The sequence below is a fragment of the Neovison vison genome, chromosome 9, assembly GCF_020171115.1.
Source record: "Neovison vison isolate M4711 chromosome 9, ASM_NN_V1, whole genome shotgun sequence".
Taxonomy (NCBI): Eukaryota; Metazoa; Chordata; class Mammalia; order Carnivora; family Mustelidae; genus Neogale; species Neogale vison.
In genome coordinates this window covers 88,791,358-88,816,506 of record NC_058099.1, presented here as the reverse complement: position 1 = coordinate 88,816,506, position 25,149 = coordinate 88,791,358, and the positions used below count along the sequence as shown (strand labels likewise).

Genomic DNA, 25,149 nt, shown 5'->3' with positions numbered 1-25,149 from the left:
AATCTAAACTAGGACATTTGGTACCAGAACTATCCCGAGGATACAGACCCATCACAGTGGGCTTACCGACTCATCTTACCTATACGGATAACATGGCTAGTGGCGAGTGGGGTGGCCTTAATCCATTGCACGTGATAGCATCCCAGTCACAAAGGCTCTCGGTGGATGGGTTGGGATGAGGTATAAGTGAAAGGAGAAGTACTGAGTTGGTCAGAGGCCTGGCACTTGAGTGGTGGGGGGCAAAGTTAATTCTAAAGATGATGGAGTTGGCTGGATGTCTGCCTTGGAATCTTTGAAGGAAAAGAAGAAGACATGCAGGTCAGCCAACTATTACCTCAAGGGAAGCTGTAAAAGCCAGAAGGCTTGTTTGGCAGCATATGAAGAGTTTTGTCTCTCTGTAGGGCAGCCTTGCTAACAATCAGGCCTTCGATTTAATAGTAAGGTGGCAGGGCTGCCAGGAACCCCAGAATGCGCAGCTTCCACCAGTCTCCTATGCTAAAGTCAGGGCTCCAGGAAAAGCCAATTGCGAGGATGTGTCTGAGAACCTTGGGCCCCTCCCTGTATTCCTCTGAACCCACCCTGCTGGCAGGAGTGACCGTCCTTGCTTGGGGAGAGAGAGCAGCCTCCCTTGCAAGAAGGTCTTGCAGAGCCCTTACCTAAGGTAGGCTGTGTTGCAAGATGATGTTTGTCCTCAAGATTCGACACTCTCTTCCCCACCCTCCAGCTCATGACCTCCAGAACAATAACTGCGGTCAAGTCTCAGCATATGCCAAGAGGGGAGTTAACACCTGCTAGGGAAGAAATAGATATTCACCAATAATTGCAGGGCATGGCTAGTACGTACTTTGTAGAACCAAGGGAGCATGTTTAGGAATGGATTTTGAGAGTATTGCGTTGGGTGAGGAGGTGAAGGAACAATATAAAACTGGTTAGCAACAGTGAAATGATCTGGAACACTCTCCCATGATTCCGGATTAAACGTCCACATCGGGCTCTCTGCTCAGCGGGGAGCCTGCTTCCCCCTCCCTCTCTGCCTGCTGCTCTGTCTGCTTGTGTTCTCTCTCTCTCTTTATTATTTATAAATAAATAAATAAAAAATCTTTAAAAAAAAAATGTGATGTTCTCAGCGGTGAGACCAATGGGTCACTAACTGGGGAATGCTTGATTTGTATAACCAGAAAGAAAGTAAGACTTGATGAGCAAAAGACATGTTAGTTTCCACTATCAATGGTTTCAGTTCCAGTTTTCGCATTTCAGTAGTTCTCACACCGGAAGCCCATCATTTGAAGGGAAGGGTGGGTCTCTGAAGGTAGCTTTCTGTGACCCTCCAGCAAGTATGTACAGGACACGTTCCTTCAGTTCTTTCCCGAAGAGAAGGACACGCTGGGGAGGTTTCTGTACGAGTCCTGTTCATATAGTACAGAGTTTAAGCTCAAAATGTTAAGGGCTCCCCATTATATTCCTATTCAGTTCAGTTGCATAACCCTTGTAAAAACCAGATGGGTAGTTGCTGTAAAGGTGGGCTACATAAACAAACCAAGGTATCCCCGATTAGAGCTGCTCTGATATATGTGGCATCTTTTTTTGTTACAGATCTGCCACTTTGTGTGTGGCTATTGGTGTTGGGGAATGCATTTTTTCTTTCCCCAGTTCTGTCAATAAAGGTTATCCAAGGTGTTCACAACGTGGAACCAGCAGTGATACACATTTACGGACTTGGACTCAAGTTATATTAACCCTCCTGATTGCTGACACGAAATAATCCCCGTGGACCTTGACCATCTTGATATTTTATAGCATAACATAACACATTGGTCCATTGTATCACTGATACAATGTTAATTTGACCCAGTGAACAGCAAGTAGCAAACACTGTGGATGCTTTAGTCAGAGTTTTTTTGCTCTAAAGGATGAAAGAGAAAATGAAAAAGGGGCAGCCATATTGAGAAAGTTATTAGAGGTCCAATTGCTGGGGTATGCTGGGACATCTTCTTTACGTAGAAAGCCAAATCGTAGCACCTTGTACCTTTAACCACTAAGAAGGAGGCTCAGTGTCTTTTGGCCACTTGGATTTTGGACACAGCCAGTTCTGGGTAAGGACCGGAGCAAGAAAGAACTTTACAACAGATTTGGGTCATACCACAATCTGACCTAAAGCTTGTGCTAAATGGTCCAGCAGACCCAGTAGTGCTGGAACTGTCTATGTGAAAGGGGTACTGTTTAGTCTCTGACAAGCTCCAGTAGGAGAATCACAGCACAGACTGATAGGGTTCCAGACACTCTCACGCCTCCTGTAGTGGACATCCACTGCCCATAGAGAAGAGGTTCCGTGATGGCTACCATGACACTGTAGAGACCGAGCACCTGACCATGTGATACCAAGGGATGATGACAGTCAGGTTGCTCACCTTGGGCTGGACGTCGTCACGACCACTGAGTTATAAGGAACTGCCACAATCCATTGTGTGAAGGGAAAATGGTTCATATAGATCAGGCCCAAGCAGGTCTAGAGGGTGTCACCTTTGTGGCACTGGTACCTTTCCCTCGGTTCTCGGGGATGTTCTCATGGCAGCTTCCAGATGATCCAGTAGTAGAAGAGGAAAACTCTTGTGTCTGGTTCATGGGCGGGTTGGATCATTACCCGCCCGTGATAGCATCGTGATAGCAGTACATTGAGGGAAGAAGAAAAAGGACAGCTGCCACATGACAGGCATTCAGTATTGACCTTCAAGGACAGAGTGAGGGGAATCCTTCCAATGGACAGAGAAACAACCGGTACACTTGGTTCTTTGCTTTGTGTGGGAGAAGCGTCCAGAGATATGGATACATATCCATATCTGGATACATATCCAAACCTGGATACAGGTTTCTGGGCGGGGCAAATGGCTTGATTAGTTAGTCAAGGACATGAAACTGGCAGTAATGGAAGATTGCAGTAACTAGCAGAAACTAGCGGTCATGAAAGATTGGAGACATGAAGGTGGACCTATAGGACTGAACACAAGGGCATCTGCTCCAGGGAGATGCTCAATAACCAGACGGACAGGATGACTTACGCAGGAAATATCAGCCAGTGTCTCTCCCTGGCCACCCACTGCCTGAACATGGAGTAGCTATACTGGTAGGGAGGCTCTGCATTTTCCCAAAGAGTGAGCTGCTCTCACCTAGGCTGACCTACTGGCTGCCGGCTACTGCCAGTGCTGAATTTCAAGCATGTCAGCTTCAGGAAATGACCCTGCGCCCTCAGTGGGCCGTGACACCTCGGCCAGCTGCTTGGTGGCAGGTTGGGCACATGAGGCCTCTTCCACCTTCTAGGTGACATTTCAGACCATATCATGCCCGTCTATATCTGGGACTTCATTCTGCTTAAGGTGAAATACAACTTCTTTTGAGAGTAGAAACATGAAAAGGATCTATAATATTCTTTGAGGTATTTCTGGTTTAAGCATGATTACTAACAATTTGGCCTCATTCCCTCTGGTTCTTCCTTTTAGTGGACATGAGGCAGGACAGTGACCCATTAGCATTTCTCATAGGAGAGCCTTTATTAAAAAAAGATGGTAAATGGCTTCTCCATAAATAAAAAGTCCCAGTCCCAACGTCTCCCTTAGGTTTTCCTGCATATATAACCCCTTCTAAATTTATTTTTTATTTTTATATTCTTAAAGATTTATTTATTTATTTTTATTTGACAAAGAGAGACAGAGAGAGAGAGGGAACACAAAGTAGGGGGAGTAGGAGTGGGAGAAACAGGCTTCCACTGAGCAGGGAGCCCGATGTGGGACTCGATCCCACATGACCTGGGATCATGACCTGAGCCAAAGGCAGACGCCCAGTGACTGAGCCACTCAGGCGCCCCCTTCCCCAATTTCTAGCATCACTTTCTTATCGTAAGCACATGGGTGCGCTAGGAATTTGCCTCCTCTTAACAGAAGAGATTCTGACATTTTGAACCATCTCTATAGTAACAGTAATTAAAGCAGTGACTGGTCACTTCCTGCCTGCTAGTCACTAAGCTAGGCATTTTATTTACTTTCCAGAAAAACTGTGCAGGGTAAATGTTACGATCACCACATTGTTGATGAGGACACCAAGGACTGGAGAAGTAACTTGCCCACAGCCAGTCAGTTGTGCAGCTAGGATAGCGTCCACCTGTGGTGCTCAGCAGTGCATACAGGACTCTCACTTGTCTTTTGAACTTCAGAGCTACATAATCCTCTGGACCAATTCCATTCATTATACCCCAAGAATTACCTTTCCTCCCTTCTTTTTCATCATAAATATTTAACACTAGGCCCCCTCTGTTGGAGTTGGTATAACTCCTACAGGCACTGTTGTAGGTTTTGGCTCATTTACTAGCAACAAAGATCACATATGTTTTGATAACTCAAGGCTGTTGTCTCTGCATAACTTGGTGCAGAACATTGGGAAATAAAGAGAGAACATGTAGGGCGTCTGGGCTTGCTGGATCTGGGAAAGAGGAACTACAAGGTGCAGTTATACCACCGTTGGCCACCAGATGGCAGAGGCGCTCAGGGCAGCACAGCAAGGAGGCTAAAGGTGCTGGGAGCTGGGCTACAGGTGAGGCTCTCCCCAGGTTTGAGAGCCAAAGGCTGAGGGGGATCCTTAACAGCATTCTCATCAGCGAGGTGCATTTGTTTCCACACATGTAATTCAGAAATATAGAGAAAAGGATTCCTTGGTGACTTTCAAACAGGCTCATTTTGGTTCTGATAAAGGATTTATGCCAGAAAAATGAAATCTAAGAGTGTGTGCTTGTGTTGTACTTTGGAGGTGGGGTTCACTGGAAGGGATAGTTTCAAAGAAACAAGATCAACACGGAAAAGGAAGAAATGGGCCAGAGAATCACTAGATGTGATCAGCAGAAAAGATCCAGAAGAAGCAATTAGTGTCTTCCGGGGAGTTACGTAATGTGAGTGAACTTCAGTTGTGATGAGGTTTTAGAAGGGGCTTCTTTTTTTAAATTTATATATTTATTTTTATGTAAGTAGGCTCCTATGTCTGGTGTGGAGCCCAGTGTAGGGTTGAGCTTGTGACCTGAGCTGAGATCAAGAGTCGTTCGCTTAACTGAGTGAGCCACCCAGGTGCCCCAGAAGGATTCTTAACTTTTTTTTTTTTTTTAATTTGAGAGAGAGAGAGAGAGCTTGGGAAGGCAGGGATGGCACAGAGTGGGAGGGAGAAGAAGGGGAAAGAATCTCAAGCAGACTCTGCACTGAGCACAGAGCCTGCCCGGGGGCTAGATCTCACAACCCCGAGATCATGACCTGAGCAGAAACCGAGTCTGATGCTCCATCAACTAAGCCACCCTGGCGCCCCAGCATTTTTTTTTAAATGCCGCAGACCCATTTGACAGGCTGTTGAAATTTGTGTATCTTGTGGTAGACTGTGTTTTACAAAAGTGGTTTTAACTGTATCTGGGGTCTTAGTTTTTTCCAGAAGTTTAGTTCTTCTTCATCAAATGATGGAGTCTATGTACTTTCCCCAAGAACCTGGGTAGGTCTCCGTGACTGCCTCAGTTAACGGAGTAAGGTGAAGTGCCACGTGACTTTGAACGAAAGTAGTAACAAGCAATACAGCTTCTGGCTAGCTTTCTGTCTTGGGACTCTGAACTGCTCATAGAAGTCAGGCTATCCTGAAGCTGCCATTTAGACCACGTGGAAATATCACTTAAAGACGGAGATTCTGGGGGCGCCTGGGTGGCTCAGTGGGTTAGGCCGCTGCCTTCGGCTCAGGTCATGATCTCAGGGTCCTGGGATCGAGTCCCACATCGGGCTCTGTGCGCCGGGGGGGGGGGGAAGCCTGCTTCCCTTCCTCTCTCTCTCTGCCTGCCTCTCTGTCTACTTGTGATCTCTCTCTGTCAAAAAAAAAAAAAAAAAAAAAAAAAAAAAGACGGAGATTCTGGAGGGATTAAAGGGTATACTTAACATTATGAAAATAAATAAAATAAAATTTAAAGAAGTAAATAAAAAAAAAAAGACAGAGATTCTGAATGAGTCCCACCTGTCCTATCCCTAGCAGTTCAGGTCTTCCCAGCCTAGGTGCTAAACTTATAAATGGATTGTACCAGGCCCAGCTACTGTCTGTGTTTCCTTGAGAAACCCCAAGCAAGAATTGCTTAGTGGAGCTATCAGCCACAGAACCACGAGAGTAACAGTAAAATGACCATTTTTTTAAAAAGACTTATTATTTATTTGAGAGAGAGAGAGAAAGAAAGAGAGGGAGAGAGAGCAAGGGCATGCAAGTGGAAGAGGGGCAGAGGGAGAGAGAGAAGCTCCAAGCAGTCTGTGCACTGAGCACAGAGCCTGACAGGGTGCTTGATCTCAGGACCCCGAGATCACGACCTGAGCCAAACCAGAAGCTGGACACTTAACTGACTGTGCCACCCAGGTGCCCCCAAATGACCACTGTTTTAAGCTATGAAGTTTTCCAATGATTTGTTACATAGCAACAGGTAATGCAAATAGGTCCTTTTCCAGAATACTCTTTCCAAATGCTTAAAATAGAATATATAGGATTACAAAGGAATATTAAAAACCCAAATGATAATATGTGTGCTTCTTTATCAGTGTATTAGATAAGCTCTAGTGCTGGATATAATGACTACTATAATTTTAAAGTGTTGATGAGCATCAGTGATATCTGGAGATAATCTGCACAACAAAAATTTTTGTCTGTATAATGAAAATATGATATAACAATATTTGTTATTTTTTTAATAACAAAGTCACAGGTATTTCTATTACTATCCTGGACATGCTGGTTTTATTAATTACAGAAGGCGATACTAAATTTTAGTTACAGATGAATGAAAATAGAGGAATAAAGGTACAGTTTTTTTCCCATCCAAGTTCATGGATTGCTTTCCTTCACCCCACACCCAACTGGGAACCATTGGAAGTAGGTGCTTGTAAGAAACTCAGAGATTATAAACAGTCTTGTCTTTTCTGGATGCTGGAAGGGAGGGGATGTGACATTAAATCTTTGCCCAAGATCATGTATGTGCCTCTTTGGTAGCCTTTGTCTGTAATTGTCTTGCATTCTGCCTTTCCTGGATCTGTCTGCTTCTCCCTTTTTCCCATTGCCTTTTTTTTTTTTTCCTGTGATCCTTCCTAGTCATGGAATTAAGATTTTTATTTATTTATTTATTTGATAGACAGAGATCACAAGTAGGCAGAAGGCAGGCAGAGAGAGAGGGGGAGAAGCAGGGTCCGGAGTGCTCAACACCCTCTTCCATTTATCTAAGGTAGTTTCACCTGAGAGCATCTAACGGAAAAAACACAGTCTATCCAACAAACAGTGTTGGAAAAACTGGACAGCAACATGCAGAAGAATGAAACTGGACTACTTTCTTATACCATACACAAAAATAATTTCAAAATGGATAAAAGACCTAAGACAGGAATCCATTGAAATACCAGAGGAGGACACAGGCAGCGACCTCTGTGACCTTGGCTGCAGCAGCTTCTTGCTAGACATGTTGTCGGAGGCAAGGGACACAAAAGCAGAAATGGGGACGCCTGGGTGGCTCAGTTGGTTGGACGACTGCCTTCGGCTCAGGGCGTGATCCTGGAGTCCCGGGATCGAGTCCCACATCAGGCTCCCAGCTCCATGGGGAGTCTGCTTCGCTCTCTGACCTTCTCCCTCTCATGCTCTCTCTCACTGTCTCTCTCTCGCAAATAAATAAAATAAAATCTTTAAAAAAAAAAAAAAAAACAAAAGCAGAAATGAACTATTGGGACTTCCGTCAAGATAAAATGCTTCTGCACAGCCAAGAAACCAGTGGACAAACTAAAAGACAACCTACAGAATGGGAGGAGATATTTGCAAACAATGTCTGATAAAGGGTTAGTATCCAAAAATCTGTAAAGAACTTATCAAACTCAACACCCTTCCACACGTAATCCAGTTAAGAAAGGGAAAGAAGACCTGAATAGACACTTTTCCGAAGAAGACATTCAGGTGGCTAACAGACACATGAAAAGATGCTCAATATCACTCATCACAAGGGAAATACAAATGGAAACCACAGTGAGATACCACCTCATACCTGTCAGAATGGCTAAAATTAACAACTCAAGAAACAACAGGTGTTGGCAAGGATGCAGAGAAAAGGGAACCCTCTTGCACTATTAGTGGGAGTGCAAACTGGTGCAGGTACTCTGGAAAACAGTAGAACTAACCTATGATCCAGCAATTGAACTACTACGCATTTACCCAGAGGATACAAAAATGCATATTTGAAGGGGTACATGTACCCTGATGTTTATAGCAGCATTATCAACAACAGGCAAACTATAGAGAGAGCCCAATACCCATCTACTGATGAATGGTTATATATATCCATTTTATATATTATATATAAATATTTGTATTATTTGTATATTACATATATAAAATGGAATATTACTCAGCCATCAAAAGGATGAAATCCTGCCATATGCAACGATGTAGATGGAGCTAGAGTATATTATGCTAAGTAAAATAAGTCAATCAGAGAAAGACAAATATCATATGATCTCACTTATATGTGGACTTAAAGGAAAGAGATGAACATATGGGAAGGGGGAAAAAAAGGAAGAGAAGGAAACAAACCATAAGAGACCTTTAAAAAAGATACATATTTATTTAAAGATTTTATTTATTTATTTTAGAGAAGCAGGGAGGGGCAGAGGGTGAGGGAGAGTCTTAAACACTTCTGTGCTGAGGTGGAGCCTCATGTGGGGCTCAGTCTTACGACCCTGAGATCCAGACCGGAGCTGAAACCCGGAGTCAGACGTTTAACCAACTGAGCCACCCAAGTGCCCCATCAGAAGAGGCTCTTAACAATAGAGAACAAACTGAGGGTTGATGGAGGGAGGTGGACGGGGATGGGCTAGGTGGGCGGTGGGCACTAAAGAGGCCACTTGTTGCAATGAGCCCTGGGTGTTGTTTATAAGTGATGAATCACTGAACTCTATTCCTGAAAACCAATATTGCACTGTATGTTAACTACCTAGAATTTAAATTTTAAAAAAAAGAAGAAAAAGGTGGGGAAAGAAGGGTAGTATCATCTGGCCCCATGCCTAACCTAGACTAACTGGGGGCAGGTCTTGAGAACTTGCCTTGTAACAAGGTGTCCTGGGTGATCCGACAGCTCTGAAAGTTTGAGGGTTCTGGGTCTAAGCCTCACCCACGCAAGGTCCACGCAAGGTCACCTTCTGGGTGTGGCCTCTTCTGACCACCACAGCTGCATCCCGCTCCAGACATTCCCATTCTTAGTATTTCTCCTTAGCCTGCTCTGCTTTCTTGATGCAAACTTTCCGGGCAGAGAGAGAAAAAAAGAGGAGAAAGTAGCGAGCATCTCTTAGCTACCAGACTCTGCAAGATCCAGTGAAGCAGATGCGGTTGACCTTGTTTTATAAATAAGGAAGTTGAAACTCCAAAAGTTGGTAACGGGTTCAGATTTATGTGGCTAGTAAATAGTCCGACTCAACTTACAGCCTTGGTGTGTTTTGTTTTAGCTTCAGAGCCTCTGTTCTTCTCAGAACATAGACCTTATTCAACTTAGCCTCAGGGTTGAAGCTTAGCCACGTTCATTTGCTAAGTCCTAATACATGTTCCTTTTCTGCAATAACCTGAACTTACCCTTGAGCCTTTACAGATCTCTTTCTCATTTCCTGCTGAACCACATTCAATGAATGTCTTTCTGAAAGTTCTGCCCTGATCTCTTCTCTTTTCTCATGCTCACACTGACCTTATTTTTTGACCTAGAAGCCGGATGCACAAATCTATCTCCAGCCCATATTTCCCTTTTGAGCTTCAAACCCATATGATCCAATGCCTAGTACCATTTTCATAGATAAATTCAACTAAAATTCAATAAGCTGGACTCTTTTTTGGCCTTATTTCTCACTATCTTTTTCTACAAACGACCTCAGTCACTGTGCCTGATTCCGTGGAAGGGCTCTTTGATGATCTCTTCCAGCCTCTATTAAGTGGTCTTCTCCAATGCAGAAACTAGAACATTCTTTCTCTTTTCTTCTACATCTAAATTTTGCAGGGCCCCAGGGCACAGTTCTATACTCATCCTTAGGTGGTCTCATTCAGGTCAAAGATACTTAATAGCATTTTTTTTTTGCTGATGGATCCTAAATTCCTCTCTCTCAGCCAGACCTTTCCCTTGAGCTTCAGACTTGCATATTTGACCGCACATTAACAGTCTCCATCACGGTGTCTAATCAGTGTCTCAAGCTTTACCTATCCAGAGGAGAGCATTGAGGTCCTGGCTGCCTAAATGCTTACCTTCCATGTTGTAGATGACTTACCCTCTATCCCATTCAGATCTCTGCTTGGAGATGCCTTGCTCTGCTCATCGTTTCTAAAATAGAGCACACACCCATCGCCTTAACCCGTCTAACTTTATTCCCATGGTGTTTGCTTGACATTAGGTTATTAGATACTGAGTTAGTTATTGCCTGTTCCACTATAGTGTAAGATCCATTATAAGGTAAGATCTCCAAGAGCAGGAACTTGTTCACTGTTGTATACGTGGAACCTGGCAGCGTTCCTACACTTAGTAAGTGCAAGAGATATTTCTTACTCTTATACCCACCGCCACTTTCTTATTATAGATTCCCCCACCATCTCTCACCCGGCTTGCTGTGAAAGCCTAAATGCTCTTCTAGCCTTGAGTTCCGGTTATTTTCTAAACTGAAGTCACTGTGACTTTTCTAAAATGAAAAGCTCTTTGTCCACTGCCCTTAGGCTTTTCAGGGGACGTTCTGTGTTAGTCTGGACTCTGGATCTCAAGCAACAGAAACCTCCAACCTCCCAGCTTTTCTGGTTGATTCCCCTCTTTCAGATTTTGGCTTAGTCATACTTAGCTTGAGAGTCTTTTGTGACCATCATTGGGGTAGGTACCTCCTGCAGTTATTAACATTCCAGACCTACTGTATTATATTACAAATGCCGGTTTTGTGATTGCTTCCCTCATATTGGAAGTAACTGCATGAACATCTAAATTATTCACTATTGTATCTTCATCATCTCCATTGTACCTGTCATGTAAGAATTGCTCAGTAAATATGTATCAAGTTAATGAGTCCTCTCTGCTTCACATTTCTGCCGTCATTGACTGCTCCTTCTTCCTCTCTCTTCCTTCTCCATAATCAGAGCTGTGACTCCACCTGGCCGCTCTGCCCCAGGGCTCTGAAATTTACCTTGTGCCGCATTTTAAAATGATTGTGCAACTGATTCAACAGCATGTGCACGCGCTATCACTACACTTAACACCTAGTTAGCAAGAGTAATAGTTAAAATGGAAGCTACCAGATGGTAGGTATTATCAATAACACTGACACGTGAGCCAAGACATGAATCACAAAGTTAATTTGAGGGCGTATTTTGTGCCTCCCCTGGCACTAAGATTGCTAGTTACAGCTCCGCCTGGAAGTACCATTCTACACAATAATTTCTGGTGGCAGGATCTATGAACTTTATTCACTGTATTTGGGCACAAGAAGGTAGAAAATTTATGCACACTGCAAAGTTGTGGGAAGGATTGATCATGGACCTACCTTTCTGTATCTGTCTTGTTAATTGGAAGTGTTAGGATTTTAGGTTCAGCCACAAGACGATATGGCATTACTTCCTAGTGGTGATCTGCAAAGATTCATGAGATGCACAAGATGGGAGAAACGTGTTCGCCAACAGGTACAGCCACCTCTAGTACCCTCACCTATAAGGCTTGCAGAAACCTGGGTCAGTGCCACTAGAGAGAACATGTACTCTTCTGGACAGTCAGTCAGAGCTGCACTAGCCCTCAATCTCCCCAAGGATGTGGGTGTCTCCCAGGTCTCCAGTGGTGCACATCAGCCTGCTGTTTTAGCCAGAAAAGCATTAGCATACGGAGTCCTTCCTGCAGAAAATTAAAACAGGAAAACACTTTCTACTTGTTTACATAGCTTGCACCATTCAGGACTCCAGACTTCTCCATCATAGTCTAAATTTTTCTTGCTGGCCAAAGTCTTTAGTCAGACTCCGAGTCACTTCTGAAACTCAGAGGTCAGTCACCAACCTTCCCGTTCCTCCTGTTTCTTTGCTCTTGTGCTTCTTTCATAGACCCCAAGTCTCCTGTCTTAGAGACATGTAGTTGTCCCAAGGAGTTGGTCACACCATCATGCTGACCCGGCTTCTTGCCTACCCCTGTGGTTCTTCCAGAGACGGGCCTTGTGATGAAGCAAAGGTCTATGGTACATCACACCGTAAGTTCCCCCTGTAAGCTATGGAGGCTCAGACTTCTCATCGGTACACTGGAGAGATAGCAATGGCCATCTCACTTACAAAATGTTACCTCTGGAGCTTCCAGAAACCTTGTAACTGAGTATCGGCACGAAAATTGTCCCATCCCTCCTTGGCTAATGGAGTCATCTGTCTCTTCCCTGACGTGTTGTCCATATGGCCCCAGTTTACTGACTACAGAGACGTTTCTTTTAAATGAATGAAGGGGCACTAGCCACTGAAGCTTCTGTTTCAGTTGTAGAAGAAAAAACGTTATTAACAAGGAAACAAACCTGGTATTTTGAGGATCAGGGGAAGACCTCAGATCCACTGGCCCTTCGGTGTGATGTCTGATAAACTGGTCAAAGAATAAACTTGTTAGCTGAAGAAATCTTGAATGGATAGGCGCTTGAGTGGGAGGTGCAGACTGAAAAGATGTGATTGCCTGTCTATAGGCCATCTGTGTGTTTTAAGAGAAATCATGACTGAGAAACTGTTAGAATGAAAGGAAGATAATAGGACCCTGAAATGTCTTTCTTAAAATTGGAGTCACGTAAACCAAGTGTTGGGTGTGCTGACCTTGAAGGGAGGGGAAATGCCATACCTTGCACGATCAAGTGTATTTGTTTCCCATGACTGCTATGACAGATCATGTTAAAAGAAAGCAAATGTGGGGCACCTAGTGGCTCAATCAGTTAAGCATCTGCCTTCAGCTCAGGTCGTAAGCCTGAGATCCTGGGATCGAGCCCCGCGTGGAGCACACCCCCTGCCCCCAGTCCAGCTCCCTGCTCCCTCTCCCTCTACCCGTCCTCCCCTGCTAGTGCTTACTCTCTGTCTCTCTCAAATAAATAAATGAAATCTTAAGAAAAAAAAAAAAGAAAGCAAATTTTTTGTAACTGTGTGTAGTGATGGATGTTAATTAAACTTACGGAGGTGACCATTTTATAATGCATACAAATATCAAATAATTACGTTCAACATCTGAAACTAGTATGTTAAAAGTCAGTTGCATCTAATTTTTCTTAAGGCCAATTTATCTTAAAATTATGGGTATTAGAGGTCTAAAATGTGTCTGCAGGCCTTTGTTCCTTCTGGAAACTCTAGGGAAGAATCCGTTTTCTTGCCCTTTTTTCAGTTTCTAGAGATTGTCCACTTTCCTTGGCTTGTGACCCCTTTTTTTCTGCCTTCAAAGCCAGCATGTATCATCTTCAAATTCCCTTTTGACCTTCCTGCTTCCCTCTCTTATAAAGACCCTTGTGATTACATTGGGCCTACCCAGCCAAATCCAGGAAAATTTCCCAACTTCGGAATCTTTAGGCACATCTACAAAATCCCTTTTGCCATGTTAAGTAACATATTCACAACTTCCAGGGATTAGAATGTGGACATCTTCACAGGCAAAGCATATCGTGGATGTGAAAATTGTTTTTATTCTGTGACTTTTAGGTCAAGTTGGCATGCAGGTAGTCAACTGCTTCAGTGGTGGTCACCGTTTGTCATGACTTGGGTTTCTCCTCTAGTTTTCCTGGATTACACAGAGCTAGGAGAGCACTGATCATATAACCAGGGTCTATCTTCTAGATATTCAGCACCAAAGAGCTATCGATGTCAAGCCATAAAATACTAGGACCTACAGAGATCTGAGAGATTATGTGACCGATCTTCATTTTATATGGGAGGAGAATGAGGTGAGGAGACACCAAGGTGACTTGCAAAGGTCTGCAGGAGCCCAGGCTTCCTTGTTCTCTAGTCATTACATCACTGGGACTTCAGATTAAGTCAGGGAAGCCTATGGAATTAGTCACTGTCAAATCTTGTCATGTTTCCCTGTGATATTGGGTAAATAATGTATGTTTAAAAAAACAACAGAGGGCACCTGGGTGGCTCAGCTGGTCAAGCAACTGCCTTCGGCTCAGGTCATGATCCTGGAGTCCCAGGATCGAATCCCACATCAGGCTCCCAGCTCCATGGCGGGTCTGCTTCTCCCTCTGACCTTCTCCCCTCTCAAGCGCATTCTCTCTCTCTCACACACAAATTTATTTATTTAAATAAAATCTTTAAAAAAACCACAACAGAATTAGAAGTATCTTCATGAAGTTCATTGATCTGTTTAACAACGGGGCTGATGCATAAAGTGACAGTGAATAATGACAAATGGATTTAAATCTTAGGATGAAGAAACTTTCTCCTTAGTAAGTTCATAAATATGGTCTAAGAAATATAGCTGAAATGAGTGTGGAGGGAAATGTTTTGTTTCCTTGGACCCTTTTTTTTTTTTTTTTTAAAGAACTCTAGTTTTTCTTCAAACTTTATAGAAAAACAATTATTGAGGGCCCATGTATGTGAGATGTTCTTTTAGATTCTGAGAAGAAGACAGAAAAAGAAGATTTTGTTGAGATTTTTTATTTACCCTATGGATTTCTCAAACTCCTGACAACACAGAGAAAAACAACTTAAAAATTTGAAACACAGTAATCTGGCTGTTGCATAAGTGGGGCCCTGAATGAGAATAATTGAACATCCAACAGTCCAAGTGTACTCGGAACCCCCTAAAATTCCTTGTGGAGGTGAATTTGTTCCCCTGCTTAAAGTGAATTGCTTCAACTCCAGTTAGATGAGCCAAAGCACTTAGGTGTGGTTAAGGTATGGAAATCCAGAATTTGGACAAATCCTAATGCAGATGGGAGACAGAAGTGCCAACACTTGCCCTGGCCTGAGCTCTTTGCCATTTGGGTTCATAGTTCTCAGAGGCCTGGTTTGCTTAGTTGTGGCTTATTTTCTTTATGGTAAAAGCACTTTGTCCTGTGCCCTAAGTTACCCCCCAAAGAGCCAGGCAATTTGCTTTGGAAACCAAATGAACACTTTCAGGTCTCCTGGCGTCTTCGGATACAATTCATTTGTAACCGTATTTTGGAATGTGGAAATCTTTAAGAAAACTAGTTAACTAGAGACAGTGTGCATAATTTGACTCAAGGAATTACACTTTTCCTTCTTGGTAGCTTTGAAATCACCAGAAGGGGAATTAAGCAGAAAGAGGAGAGACATGGTGTTGGAAAGATGTTTCTGGAAGGAGTTTGGAGTGGAGGAGAAGGAGTGAGGCACCTCGAAAATCAGAGTTTTTTTCACACCACAACTTGCATGACCCGCAAAGGTCTGAGGTGTTGCAGATGGTTGCTTGCTGTCTTGTGGTGATCAGGTGAGATGTGGGGGGATGGGCTGATCCATCAGGCAACTTGGAAATGCGCCACTGGCTCAGAAATTGCACAGGGGACGCTGGCAACAGTAGGTAGCCCTCATTCCAGAAGATATTTTACTCTTCTTGAAGCAGTCATCTTGGGTCTCTGTGCAGCCCGAAATGGAATACCACTGAATTCCTCCTAAAGGAAACACAAGAGGGAGGAGTTGGCTCAGTCAGTAGAGCATGTGACTCTCTCTCAGGGCTGTGAGTTCAAGCCCCACGCTGGCTGTAGAGCTTAGTGGAAAAAAAAAAAAAAGAGGTGGGGTGTGAGGTCCAGTCTGCCTGGCTTCAGATGCTTTAAGTAACTAACAGGTTTAAAAAAAAAAAAAAGGCAAAGCAAAAATTCTAGGTTTATCGGAATTGCCTGGTGGCAATTGCCAGTTACCCAACTGCCTGGGTGGCTCAGTGGGTTGAAGCCTCTGCTTTCGGGTCAGGTCATGATCCCAGGGTCCTGGGATCAAGCCCCGCAAGGGGCTCTCTGCTCAGCAGGGAGCCTGCTTTCCTTCCTCTCTCTCTGCCTGCCTCTCTGCCTACTTGCGATCTCTGTCGGTCAAATAAGAAAAAAAAAATTAAAAAAAGATTAAAAAAAATTCTAGGTTTATCAAGACACATTTTGCCTTTCAGAACTCCCACCTAAGTGTGTTCTGGATGGGTACACTGCAATACAAAAGCTTTGAAATTTCAAAACAAAATAGCTTTCAAACTCAGATGGTAAAAGCCATGCAGCTGCCACTGACTGTGTGGGACTTTCTGAAGCGTTAGCTGCTGGGAACTTCCCGTCCTCATTCTCCAGCTTAACCCAGGCCGTGAGTTACTCAAAGGGCTCAAACCAGGGGCGCCTGGGTGGCTCAGTGGGTTAAGCCGCTGCCTTCGGCTCAGGTCATGATCTCAGGGTCCTGGAATCGAGTCCCGCATCGGGCTCTCTGCTCAGCAGGGAGCCTGCTTCCTCCTCTCTCTCTGCCTGCCTCTCTGCCTACTTGTGATCTCTCTCTGTCAAATAAGTAAATAAAATCTTTAAAAAAAAAAAGGGCTCAGTCCGCAGAAGGGGTCGTTTAGATGTGTAAGTGCTTCTCAGAAATGGACGCGTGTCCTTGACCTCACTTAGTTTTCTCCTGATTACAGAAGGATGCATGCTGCTGCAGACAATGTGAAAAATACACCCAAGTGTAAAGTAAGGGACAGTATTGTCCTGTAATCCTCACACCCCCAGCTTCGCCGGTCTGGAGAGAGAACACGGAGGGGCAGTTCCCCAGAGGCAGCCAAACACAAGAAAAACACAAGATGGTTGGAAACTTGGGAGAGCAGTAGTCCCCCAGCTGGAGCAAAACCCGCAGTTTTGCCTCTCACCCCAGGACATTAGATAATGCCCAGAAACATTTCTGTTGTTACAACTTGGAAGATATTACTGGTGGGTGGTGGGTAGAGGCCAGAGATGTGCTAAACACCCTACTATACGTAACAAAGAATTATCCTGCCAAAGGGTCGGTAGTGTCCAAGTTGAGCAACCCTATGCAGAAAGCCATCAAAAGTGTTAAGTTCCATTTCTGTTTGTTTCACAATAAAATTTCCAAGTTAGGAAACGGCTCCACCCACAACACTAGTCAAACCAGGTCCTTGATGCACCAAGAACTATGGTCAGTAATCTGACAGGTCAGCTCCCAGACTCTCTTCTGTGCAGACTAGACTGCCCTTAGTACTTGTCTTGAAGTTACACTGCCTCGGCAACAGTCTGTCCTTATTTAGGGAGAGAAGAGCAGTCACGTGAGCGTCTCAGGGCTCCAGGGGGCCTTGGCCTCTTTCCCATTCCACAAGGAAGAAGCTCTGACTGGCAGAGGTGGGAGCCTGAGGGAAAGTTGGGGGGGTGGCCGGCTTAGAGAGAGGCCACAGGCTAGACAAGCTGAATAAGCTCAAATAACCTTCTTAATAACAAAACCCATCCCACAGGATCCCCAAGTTCTCCTCTCTCCTTACTAACTTTGATCTCCTCTAACTTTTGTTCTCTCCTTCCAATTCCATTCAGGAATTTAGAGTTTTGCCTCATGGAGGTTTTTATCATAACTGGGATGCCATACCTACTGTTTAGCAACTGACTTTTCTTCTGCTCAGCAATGTTTTCGAGATTTTTCCCATGTTAACAAAGGGATCTAGTTCATTCTAAACGTTGCATAGCATTCGTAGTTTAAATTAATACTCTTCTATAGACAATCACTCAGGTCATTTCCGTTACTTTATTATTAAATATAATACTCCAGGGATAACCCTGAGAACATGGCTTTTTGTGTCATGTGTGAAATATTTCTGTGCAATAGATACTGAGAAATAGAATTACTTCGTAGAAGGCTGCATTCATTTAAAAGTTCAGTGGAAATTCCCAAATTGTCTAAAAAAGAAAATGCTGTACTAGGGTCATCAGGGTGGCTCAGGGGGTTGAGCGTCTGACTCTTAGTTTCAACTCAGATCATGATCTCAAGGGTCCTAAGATGGAGCCCCGCGTCAGGCTGTGCTCAGCAGAGAGTCTGCTGGAGGACTCTCTCTCTTCTTCTCCTTCTGTCCCTTTCCTTGCTGGTGTGTCCACGCTCTTTCTCAAATAAATAAATAAATAAATCTTTAAAAGAAATACTGAACTAATCTAAATTTTCACTGGAAATGTACGAGAGTTCTCATGTATTGTCACTAACCCATGATATTACAAAGCTTTTCTAATTTTTATCATCTGATGGGTCAAAAATATGTATTTCTGTAATTTTGTATTTCTTTGATATTTACTGATGGATTGAGCAGCTTTTTGTCTTTCAAATTTTGGGGTTGTCATTCATTTTATAAATTTTATAAGATATCGAAGTCTTCAAATTTGTTGGTCATTTCCTTTACAATCTGTCTTTTGGATTTTCAAGAGGCCTCTTCTCTTTCGAACTTCAGATACTTTCTTCAGGATTTTCTCCTAACATTTTCATCTTTCAGATCTTTGCATTTACTCTTTAAGCCGTGCAGACGAGACTGGCTTCTGGGCGTGGTATCCATGGAGCACTTCGTACATTCTCTAGGAGCCCGGGCTCTGGAATCGGAGCATGTGCATTTGCATCCTGGCTTCAATGCTTACTGCCTGTGAAACACCATGCACATTTCTGAATCTTCCTAAGCCTCAGGTTTCTCATCTTTAAAATGAAAATACTGACAAGATCCTTGGGGCACCTGGGTGGCTGGGTCAGTCAGTTGAGCATCTGACTGTGGCTTTGGCTCACGCCGTGATCTCACTGTCCTGAGATGGAGCCCCACGGTGGGTTCTGTGCTCAGTAGGGAGGAGTCTGCTTGTCCCTCTCCTCCTGCTCCTCCCCACTCCTGCTTTCTCTCTTACTTTCTCTCTCTCTCGCAAATAAATAAATAAAATCTTAAAAAAAATAAAATAAAATGGGGATAATGACAAGATCCAGCTCACGTCATTGTTTTGTTTATAAAATGTAACCCAGTAAAGCCCTTAGTACAGCAGTTGGCATGCAGTAATGTTTGGTGAATGTTTGCTTTTATAAAAGGATTTTTCCTATACTCGTTTCCAATAACTTTTTTTGTAAGTGTCAAGACTTACCTCTTATGTGAGTCTGTTTCATACAATACTGACCAGGTTTTGTTCTGCAGGTTCCAAAATCCAAAAGACATCCATGGAAGGGCATTGAAAGGTTGCATAATCTACAAAGTATACCCCCAACATCTCCAAAGATGGGAGAAAAAAGAAGTAAGGGAAAATAGAAGTGAGACCAGTGAGAGAGAGAGAGAGAGAGAGAAAGTGATAATGGTGATTTTCAACTTGAACAGGTAAGCAATATTTTAAAATTCTAAAAACTCATATAAATTATAATTATTTTTATTTTGAAAATGGGGGATATGTCAAAGCATATGCTATATTCATGAATTAGAAATCCCCAGAACAGATACTAATTAGGTATGAAGCCAGGTGGTCTAAACAATTTAGTTGGTAAAAATTCACTGAGTTTGGGGCGCCTGTGTGGCTCAGTGGGTTAAAGCCTCTGCCTTTGGCTCAGATCATGATCCCAGGGTCTTGAGATTGAGCCCCACATCGGGCTGTGTGCTTAGCAGGGAGCCTGCTTCCCTTCCTCTCTCTCTGCCTGCCTCTCTGCCTACTTGTGATCTATCAAATAAATAAATAAAATCTTAAAAAAATTTCACTGAGTTCTTCAGTGCCTAATTAAATCAAACCTGTTATTGAGGAAGAAAATTGAATTTCAGCCATGTACTACTAGGCCTTTACTTCAATGTCTAAGGCAGTACATTATATGTGGTTGATTGTGAATATTTATTGCCTGATTAATGTTTACATATTGATTATCTTCAACACTCAAATTCAGTGGCTTAAAATGTTAGTCATTTTGGTTACATGGAAATAGCAGAGATTCTTGAACTTAGTCAACACAGGTAAGATTGGAAGCTGTTATCTAGAAGATTTGGTTTCCAAATTTGTGCATCCCATTTATACAAGCAGTTAAAATAAACACAGATTCCCAGAGCCCCTACAACCTGAGTTAGAATCTGCAGGAGATGGGACTCTGAAATGTGTCTTTTAGATACGCAGAAACAGCTGAGGGCATGTGATCAGTGTTTGAGAACCACTAGTTCCACTGAATTCAGAAATCTCCTTTGTACTGACTTCTTCAGGGAACCATGGCTAGTGACTCATTCCCTTTAAAAACACCTCATATTGTTCAATGGTTCTTCTGAAACTGAGACCAAATCTGTCTCATTGTTCATCGTTCCCACCTTTCAACATAGGAAGATCATTGCTGTGTCACTCCTGTTCATCGATAACCCAAAAGAAGAGTTTACTAGACATTTTGTACATTGTATTTTCCATCTCCCTCTGCCTTACTCAGGGTTAGAAAATATCACTTTTAAGAGAAAACAATCTGGCTGATGAGGCTAATTAACCTCTGTTGACTATTCTTTGCAAGTTCAGCCTCCTCTCAAGACACTGTGGAGAGATTTCATGTTGCTTCTCTCTCTGAGCGTGACAGACTTTCAATCCATAATCAACAGTCCATCAACAAGTACTTGTTTTTAAGAACTAAGCATATGCCAAAAAAAACAAAAAAACAAACCAACAAAAAAACCCAACAAACCAACCAAAACCCAAAAAACAAAACAACCCCCCCCCACAAAAATACCTAAGCGCATGCCAGGGACTCTGCTCAGCAATTTACATGCATTAGCTCAATCATTTCTCACAAGAGACCTTCCAGGCAGGTTTTAAAGCTGCTTACATTTCACAGAAAAGAAAACTAAGCCTCAAGATTTTAAGTAGCTTAAGCAAGTAGCAGAGACAGGAGTTCAAAAAGGTCTGTTGCAATCTAAAGCCCTTGTTCTAAGCAAGCACACTATGTTTCTAGGACTGCCTGACTTCTTCGGATCCCTGAACTTGCCCTCTTCTTTCTGGATGTTTTGATTCTTACTAGATTCTGGGTCCGTTGCCTGTCCAGAATACTGGGGCTGCTTAGTTCTTGAAGACGTGCCTGAGTTTTCCTCCCGCACTTAGGACATCTTAATCTCACCCTTTGCCCTCAGAGATCCACTGTGAGGCTCAGACCTTCAGTGCCAGTGGCCCCTCCGAGGTGGAGATCTCATAGGATTCTAGCTCTTTCTCTGCCTTGCCTGAGGCCCATGGACTGTTTCCCTAGGGGAGATCTGCTCTAGCTTCTTTCCCTCCCTCTTAGATGGTCCTTGTCCTCCTGATCCCACACCCAGCATCCAGAACCTTCTTCCTAAAACCGTGGCTCTGACATGATTTATGGCTGAAGATGATACCTTAATTTTTTTTTTTAAAGATTTTATTTATTTATTTATTTAACAGAGATCACAAGTATGCAGAGAGGCAGGCAGAGAGAGAGGAGGAAGCAGGCTCCCTGCTGAGCAGAGAGCCCGATGCTGGGCTCGATCCCAGAACCCCGGGATCATGGCCTGAGTTGAAGGCAGAGGCTTTAAAAAGCCACCCAGGAACCCCCGATACCTTAATTTTTAGGCTTTTTGGTTGACTATATCTGTCCATTTGCCTGAGTATTTATAAATATGTTCTCAGATCCGATTTCCTTTCTTTCAGTGTCTTTTAAGTGAAAATTTATTCTTGGTTTTATTAACATCAATATAGCATGATATGTTCCAATCTGACAACTGAATTTAAAACTTCAGGCTATCTGTAAAATGTATTTCCTTGCATGATTAATTCTGAACTATACTATTCTATAATTTTGTTTATTAACAGGGAACATCCAATAAATTTTTTACATATAATTATTTAAAGGTATATTCTAAATCCTATCTAGTTATTTGAATATATATTATAAAACCATGATGATGGTGAGCTTTTTATTTTTATTTTATTTTATTATTTTTAAAAGATTTTATTTTTATTTATTTGACAGATAGAGATCACAAGTAGGCAGAGAGGCAGGCAGAGAGAGAGGGGAGAGAGCAGAGAGCCCGATGCGGGGCTCAATCCCAGGACCCTGGGATCATGACCTGAGCTGAAGGCAGAGGCTTTAACCCACTGAGCCACCCAGACACCCCATATTTTTATTTTATTTTTAAAAAGATTTTATTTATTTATTTTAGAGAGAGAGCGAGAGAGAGCACAGATGTGAGGGGCAGAAGGAGATGGACAGAGAATATCAAGCAGACTCCGTGCTGGTAGTGGAGCATGACGTACGGCTCCATCCCAGGACCCTGGCATCACGACCCGAGCTGAAACCAAGAGTCAGACACTTAACCCACTGAGCCACCCAGGCGCCTCAGATGGTGAGCTTTTTCAGTAACCACTCCTTACTTCATGGTCAGTCCTTGCTTCAAGGTTTCTCTTTATGCTGACTTTTCTTCTTTAACCCTCACATCCTCCCTGTGTATCCAGCCAAATTAATGCAGTCCCCTCCCTGAATCATTTTTTCATGATATTCAAGACACCAAAGATATTCTTATTGTGATTTTCCACTTTCTCACATGCTCCTCTCCACGGTTTTTCCGAGAAGCTGGTAGAAAGATGGACATCGCGGCTAAGACCTACGCTTTGCTGTGTGTTTCCCACTGCCTCTCTGTCGTGTGCTCTATTTAGGAATGAGGGTGGTGTGGGAGGCAAAGGTCACAGCCTGGTGGTCCAGGGGCCAGATTGGTTTTGTTTAACTTGCACAGAGCTTTCAAAAATTAGTTGTGAATATCAAAAAATGGGGAGAGTTTTCCTAAAAACGGGATTTCTGGTTTCTCTTGAAGAATCAGGAGGTTTGGTAATTGCGGGGCTCTCCTTTCTCCATGGCAGCAAACGTGTCTAGCCAGATACCGGCTGTCCCTGCTCTTCCCCCAGTGACAGGAGCTGTCCAGGTGCTGGAGGCATTGCAGTTAGTGATCCCGGTCTTTGCTACTCGCAGTTTCCAAGTCTCATTATTAGAATTTTATTTATCTGTGGGATGCATTCTAGATTCTTCGTATTGAAATGTGGTGTCCAGACCAACATATCTTCCATCACTTGGAAACTTGTTGGAAATGCAGACTCACCAACCTGTTGAATGAGATTCTGCATTTTAGCAAGATTCCTATGTGACTCATATGTTCATTAAATGTTGTGACTCTAAGAAAACCCTGGGTTCAGCATGGAGTAAACTGTCTTCATTATTATCTTACCACTTCCCTGAGAGGGAGAATTCCCATAGTGGTGCTTGAACATGCCTGTTTGGAGGTATTACCTTCGTACATGTCTGTCTAGTAGGAAGGGCTTTAGGAATCCTATGAAAGGAATTGAAAGTGCCCTATTGTCTCCTTCATTGGTTCTTTTATAAATTAAGGAATGCTGGAGAGGGTGGAGAAGAGTTCTTTTAAAAGGAAGAGTGCTAGAAGGCCTGTGTCTATGCTTATTTGATTTAATTAATTAGTTTTCTTTGCCATCTATTTTTTAAAGATTTTATTTGAGAGAGAGAGTATGCAAGAGAGAGACTGGGAGGAGCAGACGGAGAGGGACAAGCAGACTCTGTGCTGCTGAGCAGGGGGCCCAACATGGGGCTCAGTTTCATAACCTGAGATCACAACCTGAGTCAAAATCAGGAGTTGGAAGCTTAACCATCTGAGCCACCCAGGTGCCCCTCTTTGCCATATTTATAAGAGCTTCCAGACTCGTTTGGTTATTTCTAGCTTAGTGATAGCAGTAACAAGTGGGCCACCACCTAGAAGCTCAGTTTTCTCATCTATAAGATGGGAATAACAGGATTTAACTCATCACATGCAAATGTGATGTTTAGACCAGTTCCTGGCATATAGTATATGCTCAGTAAATGTTAGCTTGTACTGCTTGTTTAAAAGTGCTTCCTTAGGCCTTGCTATAAGCACCTTAATTTCGTTATTTAAGGTCCTCCTCCACTGATACTGTAATTCTGCAATCTCTTAGATAATTTTCCCTCTTTTTGATTTACGTTTTGTCAGTGACTTACCACTCAAGAGGTAGAGTAAGATAAAAACACCACAGAAGGCAATCCTTCTCATTCTTCCATATCTAGCCAAAAAAAGAAAAGGAAAGGGAAGAAGCATCTCACTATTAAATCTTCCTGTAGAAGAAGTAATAAAGTTATATATTTATGCTGGTTATTATGAAGAGGGAAATAACTGCCTAAATTTGTTTTATTTCATTAAGAAAGTATAAATAAATTTAGTTTGTGAAAGAAATAAAAATATTACTTGTCTTTATCAAAAATTCACCATAATACTTCTCCTAGCTCTGGAGTATTTTAAGTTTAGCTATCTTTTTTACACCAAATACCAGTTCCTCCCTTACTTTCTTTCCTCAATTATAATTATTTAAAACAAAAAAAATGAAATTGGATTATGTTTCTAGAATAATATCTTGTTAAAAATCCTTTTAACTGTTAGCTTAAAGGAAAATATTTATGTAGGCTTTCTTATAAACTAATGCTTTTATTGCAAATGATCACTTTAATAAAGCATTATATGATAGTTAACAGTAGTTAATACTTATTAAAGTTAAGCTAAAGAAATAGATTGCCCAAAATTTAATTATCTATGACCTACCTACCTGCCTTCTTGAAGGTTTTTGCGAATTTTCCTAGGTCTGAATTGCTTTAAAGGTTAAGAGCTAGTAAAATTTCTGATGTAATGAAATCTGTTATAACTGAAACTAACCAGGCAAGTTCCTAATACACTAGATTCCAAACAGTTTAAACAGTAAAACTTGTCCAAGTAAACAGACAGGAATTTATCACTTGTTCACTCTGATGTATATGGAACTTAAGCTCCTTACTCATGAAATTAACGAGACTAAATCAACACTTAAGTTCATTAACTGTAAATCTGGCTAAAGATTTCTATGTTTGCTCTACATATGCTTGACATATGAGCTAGTTCAGATATACCTAGCTTTGTGGACATGTATCTCTCCATTATATAAATTAATTGGTTTTGATTTTTAAAAAATGCCTTATAATTTTTATAGCAGAACTTGGTGTATTCAGGAAGCAATTTGATTTTTAAAAATAATGTTTATTTCTAAATCAATATATAGTTCCAAATTAATGCATTCTTCTTGAAACAAAACACTGAGAAAATTAAAATCTCCTTTAACCATGTTCCCACCAATA

At 42.4% G+C, this 25,149-nt stretch overlaps 2 protein-coding genes across 3 annotated transcripts in view; one reads left to right on the top strand and one right to left on the bottom strand.

Moving 5' to 3' along the window:
• The window catches only part of C9H9orf85 (chromosome 9 C9orf85 homolog), a 139,829-nt gene extending 117,673 nt beyond the window's left edge, over nucleotides 1-22,156 (top strand). Inside the window, exons 4-5 of one of the 2 annotated variants that reach the window (XR_006386442.1) lie at nucleotides 19,151-19,327; nucleotides 22,133-22,156. The gene's annotated coding sequence lies outside the window, so the exon portion shown is untranslated. Of the gene's footprint in view, nucleotides 1-15,278; nucleotides 15,328-19,150; nucleotides 19,328-22,132 lie in introns of those variants that run through there. The other variant, XM_044265905.1, reaches the window with a different exon arrangement.
• The window catches only part of C9H9orf57 (chromosome 9 C9orf57 homolog), a 35,785-nt gene continuing 26,136 nt past the window's right edge, over nucleotides 15,501-25,149 (bottom strand). The window contains exons 2-3 of the mRNA XM_044264168.1: nucleotides 19,101-19,223; nucleotides 15,501-15,656 (exon numbers count right to left, since the gene is read on the bottom strand). Coding sequence (XP_044120103.1) covers nucleotides 15,532-15,656; nucleotides 19,101-19,223 — 248 coding nt within the window. The 3' untranslated portion in view covers nucleotides 15,501-15,531. The remainder of the gene's footprint in view (nucleotides 15,657-19,100; nucleotides 19,224-25,149) is intronic.